This window comes from Alosa sapidissima, chromosome 20, assembly GCF_018492685.1.
Source record: "Alosa sapidissima isolate fAloSap1 chromosome 20, fAloSap1.pri, whole genome shotgun sequence".
NCBI lineage: Eukaryota > Metazoa > Chordata > Actinopteri > Clupeiformes > Clupeidae > Alosa > Alosa sapidissima.
The window spans coordinates 8,249,278-8,265,016 of record NC_055976.1 but is presented as its reverse complement, the minus strand read 5'-3'; the positions used below and the strand labels follow the sequence as shown (position 1 = coordinate 8,265,016).

Genomic DNA, 15,739 nt, shown 5'->3' with positions numbered 1-15,739 from the left:
ATTTGTGGGACACCATGAGGTGACAAACACTTAACGGTCCAAGCTAAAGCCTTTTCTACTTCTCTCCTACTTGTACATAGTAAGGATAGTAAAAAGATGAATCATAATCAACCTGGGTCACAGCACAGCTGCCCCCTTCCGTATAAGGCAGCATTATCTGCAACTACAACAGGCCATCAAAAGATTAGTTAAGATGTAAATGGCCTTAGATACAAATGTCTTGGTCTGCAGCATGACTGAAGTGACAAAATCATTTGAGTCCAGACCAGCAGATTTTCTGGCTTTTTCAAGCACCTCTCTGACCAAAGCTGAAATGGCCTGAGCACACTCCGCTTTGGTTAGAGGTAAAGACACCCTCATATGGTGTCAAACACAAGAGTATCATAGTATTGGATGAACCAATTAAAACTCAACCAAGGTTTGGGTTGCTAACCAACTGCAATGCACTTATGGTTTACCCATCGCACATCAAGTAATGTAATGTGCCAAGAGTCTCAGGCGTTCCACCACATTAAAAATCAAATCTACAAAAGCAGCATAGGAGATCCACAACTGTCAAGAGAAAGAATCCAGAGTCAGAGGTGTGTTTTAATGCTTTATTCAACAGTTGTACTGCATTACAGTTCAATATAAAATTCTTTTGAAATATTTTCGGACAGACATAAAAATTAGTGGTTTTACAATACCATGACATATGGAGAGCGTATCTGCGTAAAGTGATACATCAAGTCACATGTAAAATCTTACACAGCTGAACAGAACTGGGATACAAGAAACCAAGGCACACTGTATGACATCAGGAGTGCATCAGAGTAACAAGGGGCCAACAGAAAAACATTTAATGGGCCAAAAGGACAAGCCAATACAAAGGAGGTACAGAATTGCCAGCATTCAATGTCTCCTATAGTCAAAACAGTCCGGACCTGGATGTGGGTCCATCACCCCAATCCCCTTCTCCCTCACCACCTCCCCCCATGAGTGGCACATACACTCAAACACAAAGATTGGGTCAACATGTAGAATCCTGAGTGCACAATACAGGGTGCTGGAAATGCAGCAAGTTGATGCAGGCGCCTGTTGATGGCACAGACTATCAAGTTTAATAGTAGGCTATGATAAAATCAACTTTTAAAAAAAAGTTACATGGGGGTCTCCTGATCTTACATAACAGCACCTTTAGTTCTGAGTCACGTGGCCATTACAGAGCAAGCTACATGGGCAGAGATTAGATCAAGAATGGTTTACCGTTTAAACACTGTTGGCAGTGTGTGGCTGCATGGGAGCACATTACTGAACCACAGCTCAGGCTGTAGCAGAAAAGAAAAGGAAGGTCACAAGTTAGTCATTTTGATGAGCCGTGACCTATCAAAATGGTAGCACAGGAATCTAGACACCCTGTAGTTGTGCTGAGGTTACAGCCCATTCCGCTCCCCTTTCAAAAATGTGCTCCTAGGAGCAGTGTTCCGACATGTAACTCCCATTTCTATCTCATGAGGCTTCCACCCCCAATCTCCCTCTTGTAACGATTCGTGAGGTGGTCTGCCTGCACTGTGAGCTTGGACAAGACTCCGAACAGTCCCCTTAGATGGAAGTGAAACTCGCCCTCAAGATCAGAGCCATCCTCGGGTGGCACGCCGCTCTTCTCCTGGTGCTCCTCTTGCTTGACTGCCATTTCCAGGAAGCTGGCACCGCTGCTCATCTCTCGTTTCAGCAGGCCCCACTCCATATCATTTTTGATAGACTTGAGCAGAAGATAATGTTCGTACATGTCCCTTTGTTTACTCGGTATAGCCGGTTCGTTATTGTTGTGATTGACGGGCTCTTTACTCTCCTGCTCCTCCAACGGCACGTCCCTAAGCAGGCTTGGCACCATGATGGTCTCGTCCATGTTGTTGGCTGCGGCCATGAAACGGTTCATCACGTTGAGGAGGGAGTGCTTGTTGCAAGGGTCGCTGCTGATTTGCATCATGGTGAACGGAGACTTGGGGTACAAGGTATCCTTCCTGATTAAGATGGAGGCTTGAGTGTAGAGCTGGCAGTTGGATCCAATTGATAAAGCCTGTGTTAGAATATAAAAATAAAATAAACATTTATATATAAATAAATAAAAACATTTATGAACTCGGGCTACGAGTTCACAGCACACGGCACAATGCGCTTCATTTCAATGAGCATTACCTTCTAGAATTACACTAGAAAACACATTTAACCTAATCTATGAAATCACAGACCTAGAGGCTAAACTGTGTCGCAGGGGCATTAAGAGCTTATCCAACTCTTATAGGAACGAATACAACAGCCTCAAAGTCCATTACGTTAAGCAACACAGGACACGTTCGTTTCGATAACATAATAGCCTAAAAAGCGTTTTTGGAAAAGCAAATGTGTGGCAAAGCACTTCAGTTTGCATCCCTCAATTCCGGGTGAAATAATAGCTAGCCATGCCAGATAGCACAAAATGTCCTCAATTCATTTGACCTTGCAGCCCAAGTGAAAAGAATGAATAACATCACACGAAACGATTCCATTGCAATTCTTACCTAGATCAGCTTCTGTTCAGGGAGAAATGATGGGTAACTCTTGTGTTTATTCGAGTTGCTCTAGCATTATTTAAGGTAACTCCCAACCCTGGAGAAGACAATCAGCTTCCTCATACTCTCACAGCTGAGCAGGGGGTTTTATATGGGGGATGCCGGCAGGACTGACTGCTGCGATAACCAATCAGAGAAGACAAGGATGACAGGGTTTCTATAGGACACAAGAGCTGCGAAAAAGATATCGTCTCTGGTTGCACTTAACCTCTGATTCAACTGTCTTTTAGCGTTTAATGCAGGTTATGTGATTGTAAAAACGTAACGGTGAAAGTAACTAACCACAAAATGGCCCATCGACGTTGAATGAAAAGAACCATCTTATCCCATTTACAAATGAAGTCATTGTTTCCTTAAGCCTACTTCGTATCCGGAGGACTTACATATTGGGCTTTATCAGATTGGCGCGTGAAGTGCACCATTCTAGGCATTGAGATTTTTTTAGTTAACAATAATAGCAGAGAGGGTTAAAGCTAGTAATCAAGGATCTTTGATAATAGCCTCACTTTTTTTGATTGAACGTGAGAACGTGGATCACTCAACTTTCAATGTGTAGACTGGTTGCACATGAAGTGGATGAGTAGTTCTTTGCTGCCCCCTTCCGTATAATTTGCGATATATATATATATATATATATATATATATATATATATATATATATATATATATATATATATATGTATATATATATATATATATATATATATATATATATATATATATATATAATAAATACCTCTCCTTACAAGACCATACATTTACATTATACATGTGCTGGTCATATAATTAGAATATCATCAAAACGTTGATTTATGTCAGTAATTCCATTCAAAAAGTGAAACTTGTATATTATATCCATTCATTACACACAGACTGATACATTTCAAATGTTTATTTCTTTTAATTTTAATGACTATAACTGACAACTAATGAAAATCCCAAATTCAGTATCTCAGAAAATTAGAATATTACTTAAGACCAATACACAAATGAAATGTTGGCCAACTGAAAAGTATGAACAACATGAGCATGTACAGCACTCAATACTTAGTTGGGGCTCCTTTTGCCTGAATTACTGCAGCAATGCGGCGTGGTATGGAGTCGATCAATCTGTGGCACTGCTCAGGAGTTATGAGAGCCCAGTTTGCTCTGATAGTGGCCTTCAGCTCTTCTGCATTGTTGGGTCTGGCATATCGAATCTTCCTCTTCACAATACCCCATAGATTTTCTATGGGGTTAAGTCCTGTTGGAAAATTAAATCTGCATCTCCATAAAGTTGGTCAGCAGCAGGAAGCATGAAATGCTCTAAAACTTTCTGATAGACGGCTGCGTTGACCCTGGACCTCAGAAAACACAGTGGACCAACACCAGCAGATGACATGGCACCCCAAACCATCACTGACTGTGGAAACTTTACACTGGACTTCAAGCAACATGGATTCTGCACCCCTCTTTTCTTCCTCCAGACTCTGGGACCTTGATTTCCAAAGGAAATGCAAAATGTACTCTCATCAGAGAACATAACTTTGGACCACTCCGCAGCAGTCCAGTCCTTTTTGTCTTTAGCCCAGGCGAGATGCTTCTGACGCCATCTCTTGTTCAAGAGTGGCTTGACACAAGGAATGCGACAGCTAAACCCATGTCTTGCATACGTCTGTGCGTGGTGGTTCTTGAAGCACTGACTCCAGCTGCAGTCCACTCTTTGTGAATCTCCCTCAAATTTTTGAATGGGTTTTGTTTCACAATCGTCTCCCGGATGCAGTCATCCCTATTGCTTGTACATTTTTTTCCTACCACATCTTTTTCTTCCCGTCGCCTCTCTATTAATGTGCTTGGACACAGAGCTCTGTGAACAGCCAGCCTCTTTAGCAATGACCTTTTGGGTCTTGCTTGTGCAAGGTGTCAATGGTCGTCTTTTGGACAACTGTCAAATCAGCAGTCTTCCCTATGATTGTGTAGCCTACTGAACTAGACTGAGAGACCATTTAAATGCCTGTGCAGGTGTTTTGAGTTAATTAGCTGATTAGTGTGGCACCAGGTGTCTTCAATATTGAACCTTTTTAAAATATTCTAATTTTCTGAGATACTGAATTTGGGGTTTTCATTAGTTGTCTGTTATAATCATCAAAATGAAAAGAAATAAACACTTGAAATATATCAACACAAGACAATGTTTAGTTCTTTTTTTTATTTTATTTTGGATGCCATTTCCACACCTGATCAAATAATACTGAAATGAATTATGAGAGGGCTTAATTATTAATAATAATAATAATAATAATAATACAACAGATTCAGAGATTCCATCAATTAATATGAATGTACTTTACAATGAAACATGGATACCAGGAACTTTAAGCCGGGCAAGAGACGACCCTTTTATCTCATAACACCTACTAGTTAAGTAGTGAAATGTGTGAATAAACTGGCATACACTCCAGTGAACCTGTTCTCTCAACACGTAGTTCACTTGCTAGCATACTTCTTCTTTGGGAGACCGAGTAGCCCTCCAGTCTCCACCAAATGTAATCTTTTCTACCCAGATTCAGAATTCAGCTTCTACATCTGCACTGAACAATTCACATTATTTAACGCTACAATAAATTTGCTTGTTTTAAAGTAATGCCATTTATCCACTGACACAAAAAAGCACAAGTCAATTCTACATCATATATCTATAACCAATGTAAACTCTAGATACTTTTAAAGCTGTGCTGCTCTTTGCATGGATGCTGGGAGGACCAAAAAAAGACAGAGGGACATCTGGTGTTCAATTCTCAAAGTCACCATTCCTTTCAGGGAAGGCATACTACAAGCTAATATATGGAGTGCAGAGAAAAGACTGCTACAAAAAGTAAAGTAATCAATCATCTGAAAGCTTGCCTTCCCATGCCTTAAACTGAACTGCAAACAATCAGAACAACCCACACACAAAAAAATAATAACAAAATCTTGGCACATAAATCATGGATAATTATACTCATATCAAATCCCTTATCTGGTATATTCCACTCTATACATGGTCATCAACACCGAGAACTATATGGTTTTTTTTTTTTAAAAGCAGCTGGAGTATTGTCTAAAAAGAAATGGACAGCTAAGGTGTGTGTATATATAAAACTTAAAAGACTACAGGCTCCCTTTGTGCAAGCCTCCATCTTGTTTAGCCACCAATTCCTAAAAGGGAGAAGGGAATAACAAGGGGATTAGTCTTTTGCCAACAACTCTCACCATGCCACATAGCAGGGCAGTGCCTTACATAGAATAGAATAGGAAATGCTTTTATTATTTGTCTTGTCCATATTATGTTACTTAAATAGTCATGCTCTCCAAGCAATTTGTTAATTTGCTAGAATAGTGTATAGCTCAGTCTGAGTCACCCCTTTTGCCCATTTACAGAGCATGGAGTGGAAACAAAAAGAGAGGTTTAAGTGCTACAGTACCATTAGGAGTCATTAAAGAATACAATTGTGGACAGGACAATAAAACAAACGGACAAAAAATAACACAACACTTACCAGCATTAAGTGTAGCTGAGTCAAGGAACTGCTAAACCATTTCATACTGGTTATTGGTAATGTATCGAGACAAGCAGCAGGCCAAGAATATTCCAATAAGCTAAAAGGAGATGAGTAAACAATAGATGTTTGCACTGAGACAATAGAATGAAAGTTGTTTTCATCCACAATCATTTATGAAAACAAAACATTCCTCTAATATATATATATATATATATATATATATATATATATATATATATATATATATATATATATATATATATATATATATATCCGATTATAATGACTCCAACAGATAAGAAATTAAATAGGTCATATGAGCACTTTGCCAGATTTATGACTTTTGGTATCTATGGAAAAAAACAATAACACTCAAAAGATCCACCTATATTTTTTCTCACCTGGAAGAAAGCGATTCCAAATGATATTCCAGCTACGACTCCCAGGTTTGACTCCATTGTACTGGTCACAAGTGAGAAACAGCCCTAGAGAGGAAAGTAAAAGACATACCCATCAGAGCATGGCACCCAAACATTCCAAAAGCACAACTTTAGCTTCAACCTATCCAATGAAGTTAGAAGTTTGCAAGTAGAGTTTACACAAAACATCAAGAGAATGAAAGGGTGATACAATTTAATAAGCTTACCTTTGTTGGGTGATTGCAATAATGACTAATTATTACAGATTTGATAATGCAGATAATGTAGATTTGTAGAGGTTACATAACATTACATACAAACCATGCATTCAGCCAAAGATCCTTAATTATTTATGATTTCAACTCTCTCTGGTTCAACTGCTTTTATAGAGTGCTTTGCATTTCCTTGGAAAAATGGTTAACAACAGCAGGCAGCAGTATACTGCTGTAGCAAAGAGGACGCATGAATGTAAAAGGTTTAAAAACCCTGCTTTTTCAATTCGGATTTGGGCCACTTCGGATCACATCTGATTTGGATGTGATCCAAATCAGATACAGGTCTGATTTCAACGTGGCCGCAGTTTGGAGCGCACTCTCTGATGTGGGTTATAGCATTACTCAGTGGAAATGGAAGAGAGTTACGAAGGTAGTCAGTCAGTAGATCAGGCTATCTGCAAGTTATGTGTGTGGTTGTTTCTTGATGTTTTGCATGTGCAGGTCAGTTTAACACTCACCAGTCCACACTGGGGTAGGAATCTGATATTGGCCACATTTAATAAAAACAATGTCAACAGCCACACATAAAATAAATGTGAGCAAAATAAAATCATAATTGACCATTAAGACTTGCGGTGTGTCCCTAGCCTAAGTATGGGATGATTTTTGAAATCTTCAATGTGCAATGCTATTGAACTACATTAATTCCCCAAAGAGAAGCTTCAAAGGATCAATACGTTTCTCAGCACTGAGGACTTAAGGACAGTTGTACTAAAAATTCTAATTCTAAAAGCATGGGAGGTACTATTTGAATAAGCTATTTAAAACATTATACAAAATAGGAAACCAGTAAACTTTTAACAAAAAAGGCACATACACTGTTGTACACCACAGTGGCAGCTAGGGTTATGTTCTTGAGGTCCACAGAACTGCAGGCAGAAAGTTCTTTACAGCAGCTCTCAGGGATGCCATTATTTGCAAAGTACGGCCTTTCCTGCCAGTCAGTGTAGTTCTGCAATCCACAGCACTTCAGCTGCACAAAAAAAAATTATATTATTTTGAGAGAGAAATATAATGTAAATGCCATTCTGGTGGTTTGAAATGGGTTTGGGGACAGTCGGTTAAGTCACAAGATATTAGAACAAATTAAACAGACACATTGAAGCGGATTGTTAAAGCAACACCAAAGAGTTTTTTGTACCTTAAAATAATGTTTCCAAAATAGTTTCCAAAATCAACTCTTAACAGGGTGAACGGCAATTCTGCATTCGCTTCGCGGCCCTCTATCGGCTATAACCGCACTATGTAAGTTTGCCAGATCGGGTAGCGGATCTGTAGTTCGATGGAATGAGACATAAGAAACTACAAATTTGACTTGCATCTGATGTCGCAATACATCGTACTTTTATAAGTCATGCAAAATATTCTAACTTGGTGTCTGTGGACATCGTTATTTGCAAAGCCGGTGCTGGATAAACAAATAACGTGTGTGCGACAGAGGGAAAGTTCTTTGGTGTTGCTTCAACAGAGCCAGCTCTAAGAACATTTAGAGCGCTGGGGATGATACTGTAGATGAACTATCTATTAAAGCCTTTGATAAAGGAGTATGAAAGAATAAAACAATGTATTTAAAGGGGTAGCAACCCAAATATTTCCAAGAAGGCACCTAAGTCTAAAACATAGATTTCAGCTTTGCTCCAAAGATGAGCTTTCAGTAGTCAGAAGAACATGGACACTTTCCAACTGACAGAAACATTTACAAGTCACCTACATTTCTCTGAATTCTATCCACAGCATTGCTTCTGGCATCTGTGTGGTTGTAGGTATTAAGAGCATCTATGTAGACTCCCTTCAGGAGTCCTTTGATCTGAAATTTGAAGAGAGCATGTCATTTAGAACAATGAAAGGGATTTCAGTTCTGGAATGTGCCATTGATGTGCCAGGGATACTGTTGTGATACAGTGGGACTTTACCTCATGTCTGAAGATGAAACCAGAGATGCCTGCTACTAGTTCGGCAAGGAATACCAATATCAAGAACATTGCATACTGAGGAAATGGGCAGATACAATAAAACAAAGATTACTACCTTAAAACACTTTCAACACAAAATGTTGAAAAGCCAACACTCTAGATCACATCCTGACGCATTTACATTGAAATACATAATATCATTTACAACCTTAAAAATATTTTTTTCTAAAAAAACATAGGGCATAGCGGTAATGGAATCTAATGGGTGATTCTAACCAGTTTCAGCATCCACGGACTGCCTCGACATGTGGCAAAACAACCGAACAGGCCAAAGATGACGATGATGGCTCCGGTCCCGATGAGAACATATGGTGCATTGGTGGTATTCTCAGTGTCAAGGTGGAGGTAGGGCTCCAGGCTCACCTTACCCCATACCCCTACTGCTAGCAGGATCACTCCTGTGATCTGGGAGAGAGACATAGGGTAAAGTTAAACACCAGTCCCCGAGGGGATTTTAAATCTAGTGGAGTTAAAAGTGAAATTTTTGAAGACGTCTAGCCAAGCCAGTTTGATAACAATACCCTTGGCTCACCTTGTAATTTCTGTTATCTGGATCTGGCTTAAGTGTACCAGACTAATGTGCTCAAAAACAACAAAAGTATTTAACTTTACTTTATATATTTCCATACATGTTTGACAGTTACAATATTATTTATGCCAATGTGGTCTATTTCAACATGTAGGCATAGGAAGCTTTCACCAACTCCACACGTCTAATTTATTTGAACTCCTGCGGCTGTTTTGAAGCGCATGTCTGTTCAGGGTGTCATTAGCAAGAAGCCATCAGGCCATCTGGCTCGGTTGATAAAGACTACACGGCAATAAATGGCAAAGAGATGTAAACGTGCTGCTCTGAACTTCGAACCCCAAAAGCCACGTTCAATAAATTGATACAAAGATAACGCCAGTGAAGTTTTTGTAACACATTAGTGATTTGTATTGATGTTTTGTATGTTTTTCTTTATGTCGAACACGCACAGAATGTTTATCATGATATTTTTATGCACAAATGGCAGAATTCACATGGTTACCACGACCCGCTGAGACCAATAAGTTCAATAAATAACATGCATGGAAAAAAGCAGCCAAATGCATCTGATGCAACATGACCCAAGACTATTTAAACAGCTGTGATGGACAGGCAAGCGACAACATCTGCGATATTCTTTGCTAGCTAACTTTTTTATTTTAGGGGAGACTTGACGACCTAACAAGTGGTTTGAAATGAGTAGGCTATATCTTGACATAGGCTAAATCACGAGGGGCGGGGGGGAATTCCTAACTTAACTTCCTAACAAGCTAAATTACTCCAATCAATACCTTAAACAGCTGCTTGTTCGCTAGCAACATCGAAAACTTTAGCCCATTGTTTTCTTCTCCATCAATGGTTGCTAGCAGCATAGATAGCTGGCATTGGTTGTTTATTGAAAACCATCACACTTACCCAAAATATGAGACTGTACGAAATAAGAAACGTCTTGAGACATGTTATCACAGGCTTGGTTTGTAGCCTTCTGGATGGCGGAGACATCCTGTCTTTTAACAAGTTTGACAAACGGGCTGTTGGAATATGTAGGTTAAGAAGAGAACCTTGCCAATGTCTTTCAGCTGGAAAACTTTTTCTGCCGACGCTTCCAAGCGAAAGGGAAATGTCGTCATGAGTAGGGATTCAGTTTCCGGCTGGAAAATAGAGGAGGGTCATGTCTTTTTATTCTTTGTTGAGGGGAGGGTCACCTAACTTATGTATTAATGAAAACAGCAAAAAATCAAAGTGGCTTGTTTGATTGTTGATTTCTGTCGCCATATAACGTTCTCTTTCGTTCCATAGCTCTGTCAACATTGAAAATAAGGGAGATTTCCCGGGTTTCTCACGCAAAATGTCAACATCCGTCCCCATTAAGGTTGGAAGGGTTGGAGCAACAAAGTAGCCAGTTTATCCAACCCTAAAGTTTAGTTTAGCCCTAAAAAAAAACTAAATTTAACTTTGGTTTACTTGTAGTTTACCGTGTAGCCTAGCCTAACTTTAAACAGTGTGCATGCTTATAAAGCATACTTGTGCTTCATTCATCCACACATCCAGCTCCTAACGTTTTGACAAGCATTTCTACCAATTGACCTTGTTCCTGCCCATCTCTAGCTTTGCTGTCTCCATCCTTTCTGTTTTTGTTGTTTGCAAAAAAATATATAGTGGGCCCTATTTATTGGTAACCAGCAACAAGTGCAATTTGTTAATCGCTGTCATTCTCCCTCCTGCCAACAAAAATGTGTTACGTTCCAAGTAGCAGTGCGTAATTCTGCTAGCCTGGCGAGCCAGACCCACATTAAAATGTAGGGTCTGGGCACTCACCGTTCGCAGTGCTCAGTCAGAGGGGCGGGATAATCAGTTGTCTTTCAAATTCCCTCTGCACGCAATAGGAAGCAATAGGATATTTGTTTTCAAGTAGCAGGGAATTCAAGCCAAACCACTCTGCCATCAATCATTATGTTAAGCCCACCAAACGACTCTATACACGATTTCAATGCCCTGATTAAGTTTCGATTTCTGGAGCTCACAAGCCAACGGAGAGTTGCTAGACTAGCCCTAGCGCTAGGGGCGCGTCTAGATTTCTAGGCTATAATTCTGCTTCATAAAGTTGAACAAATACATTGGTCATATAAATAGCCAGTTTATGGTCTACAGTGTAGAGTTGGTAAGTTATGGTAGACCAACTTGGAGTGAATATACAGGGGGATTTCTTTGGCTCCTGGCAGGTGCGCACGTAGACATAGCCTACGAATCGTGCTCTCACGACAACCACGTCGTTTACTTAAATAGGCCTGTAGGTTAACATCAATCTGAGTTTGCATTCAAGCAAGCAAAACGATGATTTGAATACATCTGTTTCTCTGGAAGGGCAAGGGGTAACAACAGGACAACACAGAGACAGGCCAGAATGCAGGACTAATGTTATGAGAGTATTACAGTAATATGGGATATTCTACGGGAAAATATTAAAACGGCAAGACAGCGGGGAAAAGTTAAAATGATAGGCCTAAACCCAGAAAAAGTTGGCATGTTAGGTATTTTTCGGTCCCAGAGATTATTTGTGAAATTGTGCAAACACCTTTTCAAGTCATTTGAGAAGGAAGGAGTGTAGCAAGCTCCCAAATTGACGCTCATCTGAGAAATTGAGTTTTGGATAATGTTCAGCTTCGGCAACTTTACAATGACTGAGGAAGCCTAGAGATGAGTCCACAGCAACAAGTTCATGTGTTGAATTTGTTATTACCCAGTGTGCTTTGTTGAATGGTCTCAATGTTTTATTGTTTTATTTCATGTGAATACTTAGCCTACTAGAGGAGTAACTTATTTCAAGTAGGCTATGCAGTTGCAGGAAGTGTGCATTTAGTTTCCATGCTTGTTGTGTTTCCACAACAATGTTAGTGAGTAAATCTACTGAAATGGCCACCATCTTGGTGAAGTGTGATGTGTAAGATCAGAAAGCAGAGGGTGAGTTCAGAACGACAGTGTAAGTTGATGTGTTTTCATAGCGCTTTATAGCGTGGGTGGAAAGTATTGACAATTGGCCGGGGAGGGTCATGATTTTTATGAAAGGGCTGCTGGAGGGTCGGTGATTATTTTCTTGCAGGCAGGGGAGGGTCATGGAACTTTTCATTGGAGCGCTCAAAATTCCTTGGTGACCCCGTTTATAAATAACGAGCGGTCCCTAAACACTATTGTTCCGTCTAGTAATGTCTACTTTTGATATTCTGGCCTAGGCTACACTTGACTTTGGCCAAAGGGCAGAGAAGAAGACAAATTCTGTCTTATTACTTCTAATCATGATTTATCAATTAGGCTAGTGTGGACACACTAACCCACACTTTGCAAAGCGTCAAATTGCCCTCCATGTAGTCAAACAAAATTCAGGAAAAAATAATCAGCATTATTGGTATAATGGTAGCAGGCCTTTATTTTGTCTGTCGCATGACAGAATGAAATGTTAGGCTATCATGCTGTTCAGTGATTGCCACACATTTTGTGGGTGAGCAATGTTAATAATGTTATATTCCAAAATGCTTTTTAAAATGTTCTTTTTCTGCAGTCTATTACGCAGACACGCTATACTTTCAGTAACTGTAATTTAACAATTTGCACATTATTCAAGTAGTTAAATCTCTTTTGGCCATTTTATCTGTTAACTTGACCTACTGAAACAAATGTCCACACATGGAAAGAAATTTACCCCCCATTGCTTCTCCACTGTAATTGAACCCCCTTTGACCTGCACTCTTTTGTCTTATCTTGACCACTCTGGCGGCATGCCATGTTGACAATTGCATTGTATTTATACTGTTATTTAACAGGGACAATGCACAGTGTACTAAGCCACATTAGGTTAGGCACAAAGGTTAATTACAGTGCATGAAAATGCACTGTACTGTTCTTCCTAGGCTTCTTCTTCTTCTTCTTCTTCTTCTTCTTCTTCTTCTAACGCAATTAATGCAGCTTCAACCGTTTAACATAGAAACTTCATTCAAACTATGTTAAGTAGGTCTTACTTAGGACATCTGGGCTTTGTATTTTTCATCTTTGTAACTTTTATACTTTTTAAACTATTCATTAAAAACTACTCAAAATTTCCCCATAGACTTAACATTGGGCTGATGACATCAGAATTGGGCCGTTAAGCAATTAGAATCCTAGGCCAGGTGGCCAGGCCACCTGCACCCTATCAGTTTCTCAGGCTTTAAGCATACAGTCTCATTCTCTTAAGACTACACATCCTGTTCAACTGTTTCCTCTGTCCACAACATAATTTAACCATTTAAACTATCCACCTTAACTGTTCAGTCATTCCAACTATATTAAACCTCATCTACCTAGCAAATAATTTAACCATTTAAACTATCCACCTATTTAACTGTTCAGTCATTCCAACTATATTAAACCTCATCTACCTAGTTCAGTCATTCCAACTATATTAAACCTCATCTACCTAGCAAATAATTTAACCTTTTAAACTATCCACCTATTTAACTGTTCAGTCATTCCAACTATATTAAACCTCATCTACCTAGTTCAGTCATTCCAACTATATTAAACCTCATCTACTTAGTTCAGTCATTCCAACTACAGTATTAAACCTCATCTACCTAGCAAATAATTTAACCATTTAAACTATCCACCTATTTAACTGTCCAGTCATTCCAACTACATTAAACCTCATCTACCTAGAAAATAATTTAACCTTTTAAACTATCCACCTATTTAACTGTTCAGTCATTCCAACTATATTAAACCTCATCTACCTAGTTCAGTCATTCCAACTATATTAAACCTCATCTACCTAGTTCAGTCATTCCAACTACAGTATTAAACCTCATCTACCTAGCAAATAGTTTAACATTTAAACTATCCACCTATTTAACTGTCCAGTCATTCCAACTATATTTAACCTCATCTACCTAGCAAATAATTTAACCTTTTAAACTATCCACCTATTTGACTGTTCAGTCATTCCAACTATATTAAACCTCATCATGTTGGTTGCCAATTAGCACATCATCTGTTTTAACAATATATTTCACACCATATGTTTTGCATTTTCATGCACTGGTAATTCCCTGGAATTGCATTTTCTAGTTTCCATCTGTAGTCCCTGTTTACTGTATACAGTACTGTTGTACAGTAAACTGTAGCCTATACAGTGCATCTGGAAAGTTTTCAGACCCTTTCGAGTTTTTCACCACATTTTGTTATGTTTCAGACTTATATTAAAATGGATTCAATTCGTTTTTTTCTCATCAATCTACACTATTCCAACACTTCACAAAAAGCAGGTTTTTGAAGTGTTTTATAAATGTACAAAAAATAAAAGCATGAAATATCTCATTTACATAAGTAGGCCTATTCAGTCCCTTTGTTATGACGCTTGCAATTGACCTGTAGTGCATCCTACTTCTATCAATGGTCCTTGAGATGCTTCTACAACTTGATAGGAGTCCACCTGTGCCTAATTCACTGGACATTATTAAGAGAGGCACACATCTCTTTATATAAGGTCTCACAGTTGATGGTGTATGTCAGTGAAAACCAAGCCACAAGGTTGAGTGAATTGCGAGACAGGGTTGTGTAGGCACAGATTGGGGATGGATACAAGAAACATTTTGCAGCATTGAATGTGAAGGATGCTGCAAAGCAAGAGCTTTGTAGCATCCTTCATTCTCAAATGGAAGTTTGGAACAACCAACAGTCTTCCTAGATCTGTCCGGTCAGCCAAAATGAGTAACCCGGGATGAAGGGCCTTGATCAGACAGGTAACCAAGGACCCAATGCTCACTGTGAATGAGATCCAGAGTTCCTATGAGAGGATGAGAGAAGAGTAAAGGACAAACATCAGTGCAGCACTCCCCCAATCAGGCCTTTATGGTAGAGTGGACAGATGGAAGCCATTTTTTTTACCTTATTCTTGAAAGATTGTAGTCTTTTGAGTAAAGCCGACAAAGTTGTTTGGTGTAAGGAGCACAGTGGTTCCTCATTGGTGAGTATAGAGTTTTGCATTCTTGTGCTAGTTTTTGGACTTGCAAGAAGGGTTTGAAGACTCACCTGTTCGCATTACACTCAATTAATTAGCTTACAAAGTCATGGTTTGTATGTTTACGGTTTGTTAATATAAAACGAATTATTTTCATTGTTAATTTGATATGGGGCAGCCGTGGCCTACTGGTTAGCGCTTCGGACTTCTAACCGGAGGATTGCCGGTTCGAACCCTGACCAGTAAGCACGGCTGACGTGCCCTTGAGCAAGGCACCTAACCCCTCATCACTGCTCCCCGCGCGCCGCTGTTGCAGGCAGCTCACTGCGCCGGGATTAGTGTGTGCTTCACCTCACTGTGTTCGCGGAGTGTGTTTCACTAATTCACAGATTGGGATAAATGCAGAGACCAAATTTCCCTCATGGGATCAAAAGAGTATATA

The 15,739-nt window shown here is 39.4% G+C and overlaps 2 protein-coding genes across 2 annotated transcripts; both read right to left on the bottom strand.

Moving 5' to 3' along the window:
- Window positions 1-582: 582 nt before the first annotated feature.
- On the bottom strand, window positions 583-2,698 carry mid1ip1l (MID1 interacting protein 1, like). The gene is made up of 2 exons (XM_042075005.1): window positions 2,541-2,698; window positions 583-2,059 (listed from the first exon to the last, which is right to left on the bottom strand). Exon 2 carries the CDS (start codon window positions 1,967-1,969, stop codon window positions 1,484-1,486), a length of 486 nt encoding a protein of 161 aa, XP_041930939.1. The 5' UTR covers window positions 1,970-2,059; window positions 2,541-2,698; the 3' UTR covers window positions 583-1,483.
- A 2,061-nt stretch (window positions 2,699-4,759) lies between these two features.
- tspan7 (tetraspanin 7) lies at window positions 4,760-10,456 on the bottom strand. The gene is made up of 8 exons (XM_042073951.1): window positions 10,224-10,456; window positions 8,996-9,184; window positions 8,720-8,794; window positions 8,518-8,613; window positions 7,624-7,779; window positions 6,514-6,597; window positions 6,110-6,209; window positions 4,760-5,768 (listed from the first exon to the last, which is right to left on the bottom strand). The coding sequence occupies exons 1-7, from the start codon at window positions 10,308-10,310 to the stop codon at window positions 6,141-6,143; spliced, it is 756 nt and encodes a 251-aa protein (XP_041929885.1). The 5' UTR covers window positions 10,311-10,456; the 3' UTR covers window positions 4,760-5,768; window positions 6,110-6,140.
- Window positions 10,457-15,739: the final 5,283 nt, after the last annotated feature.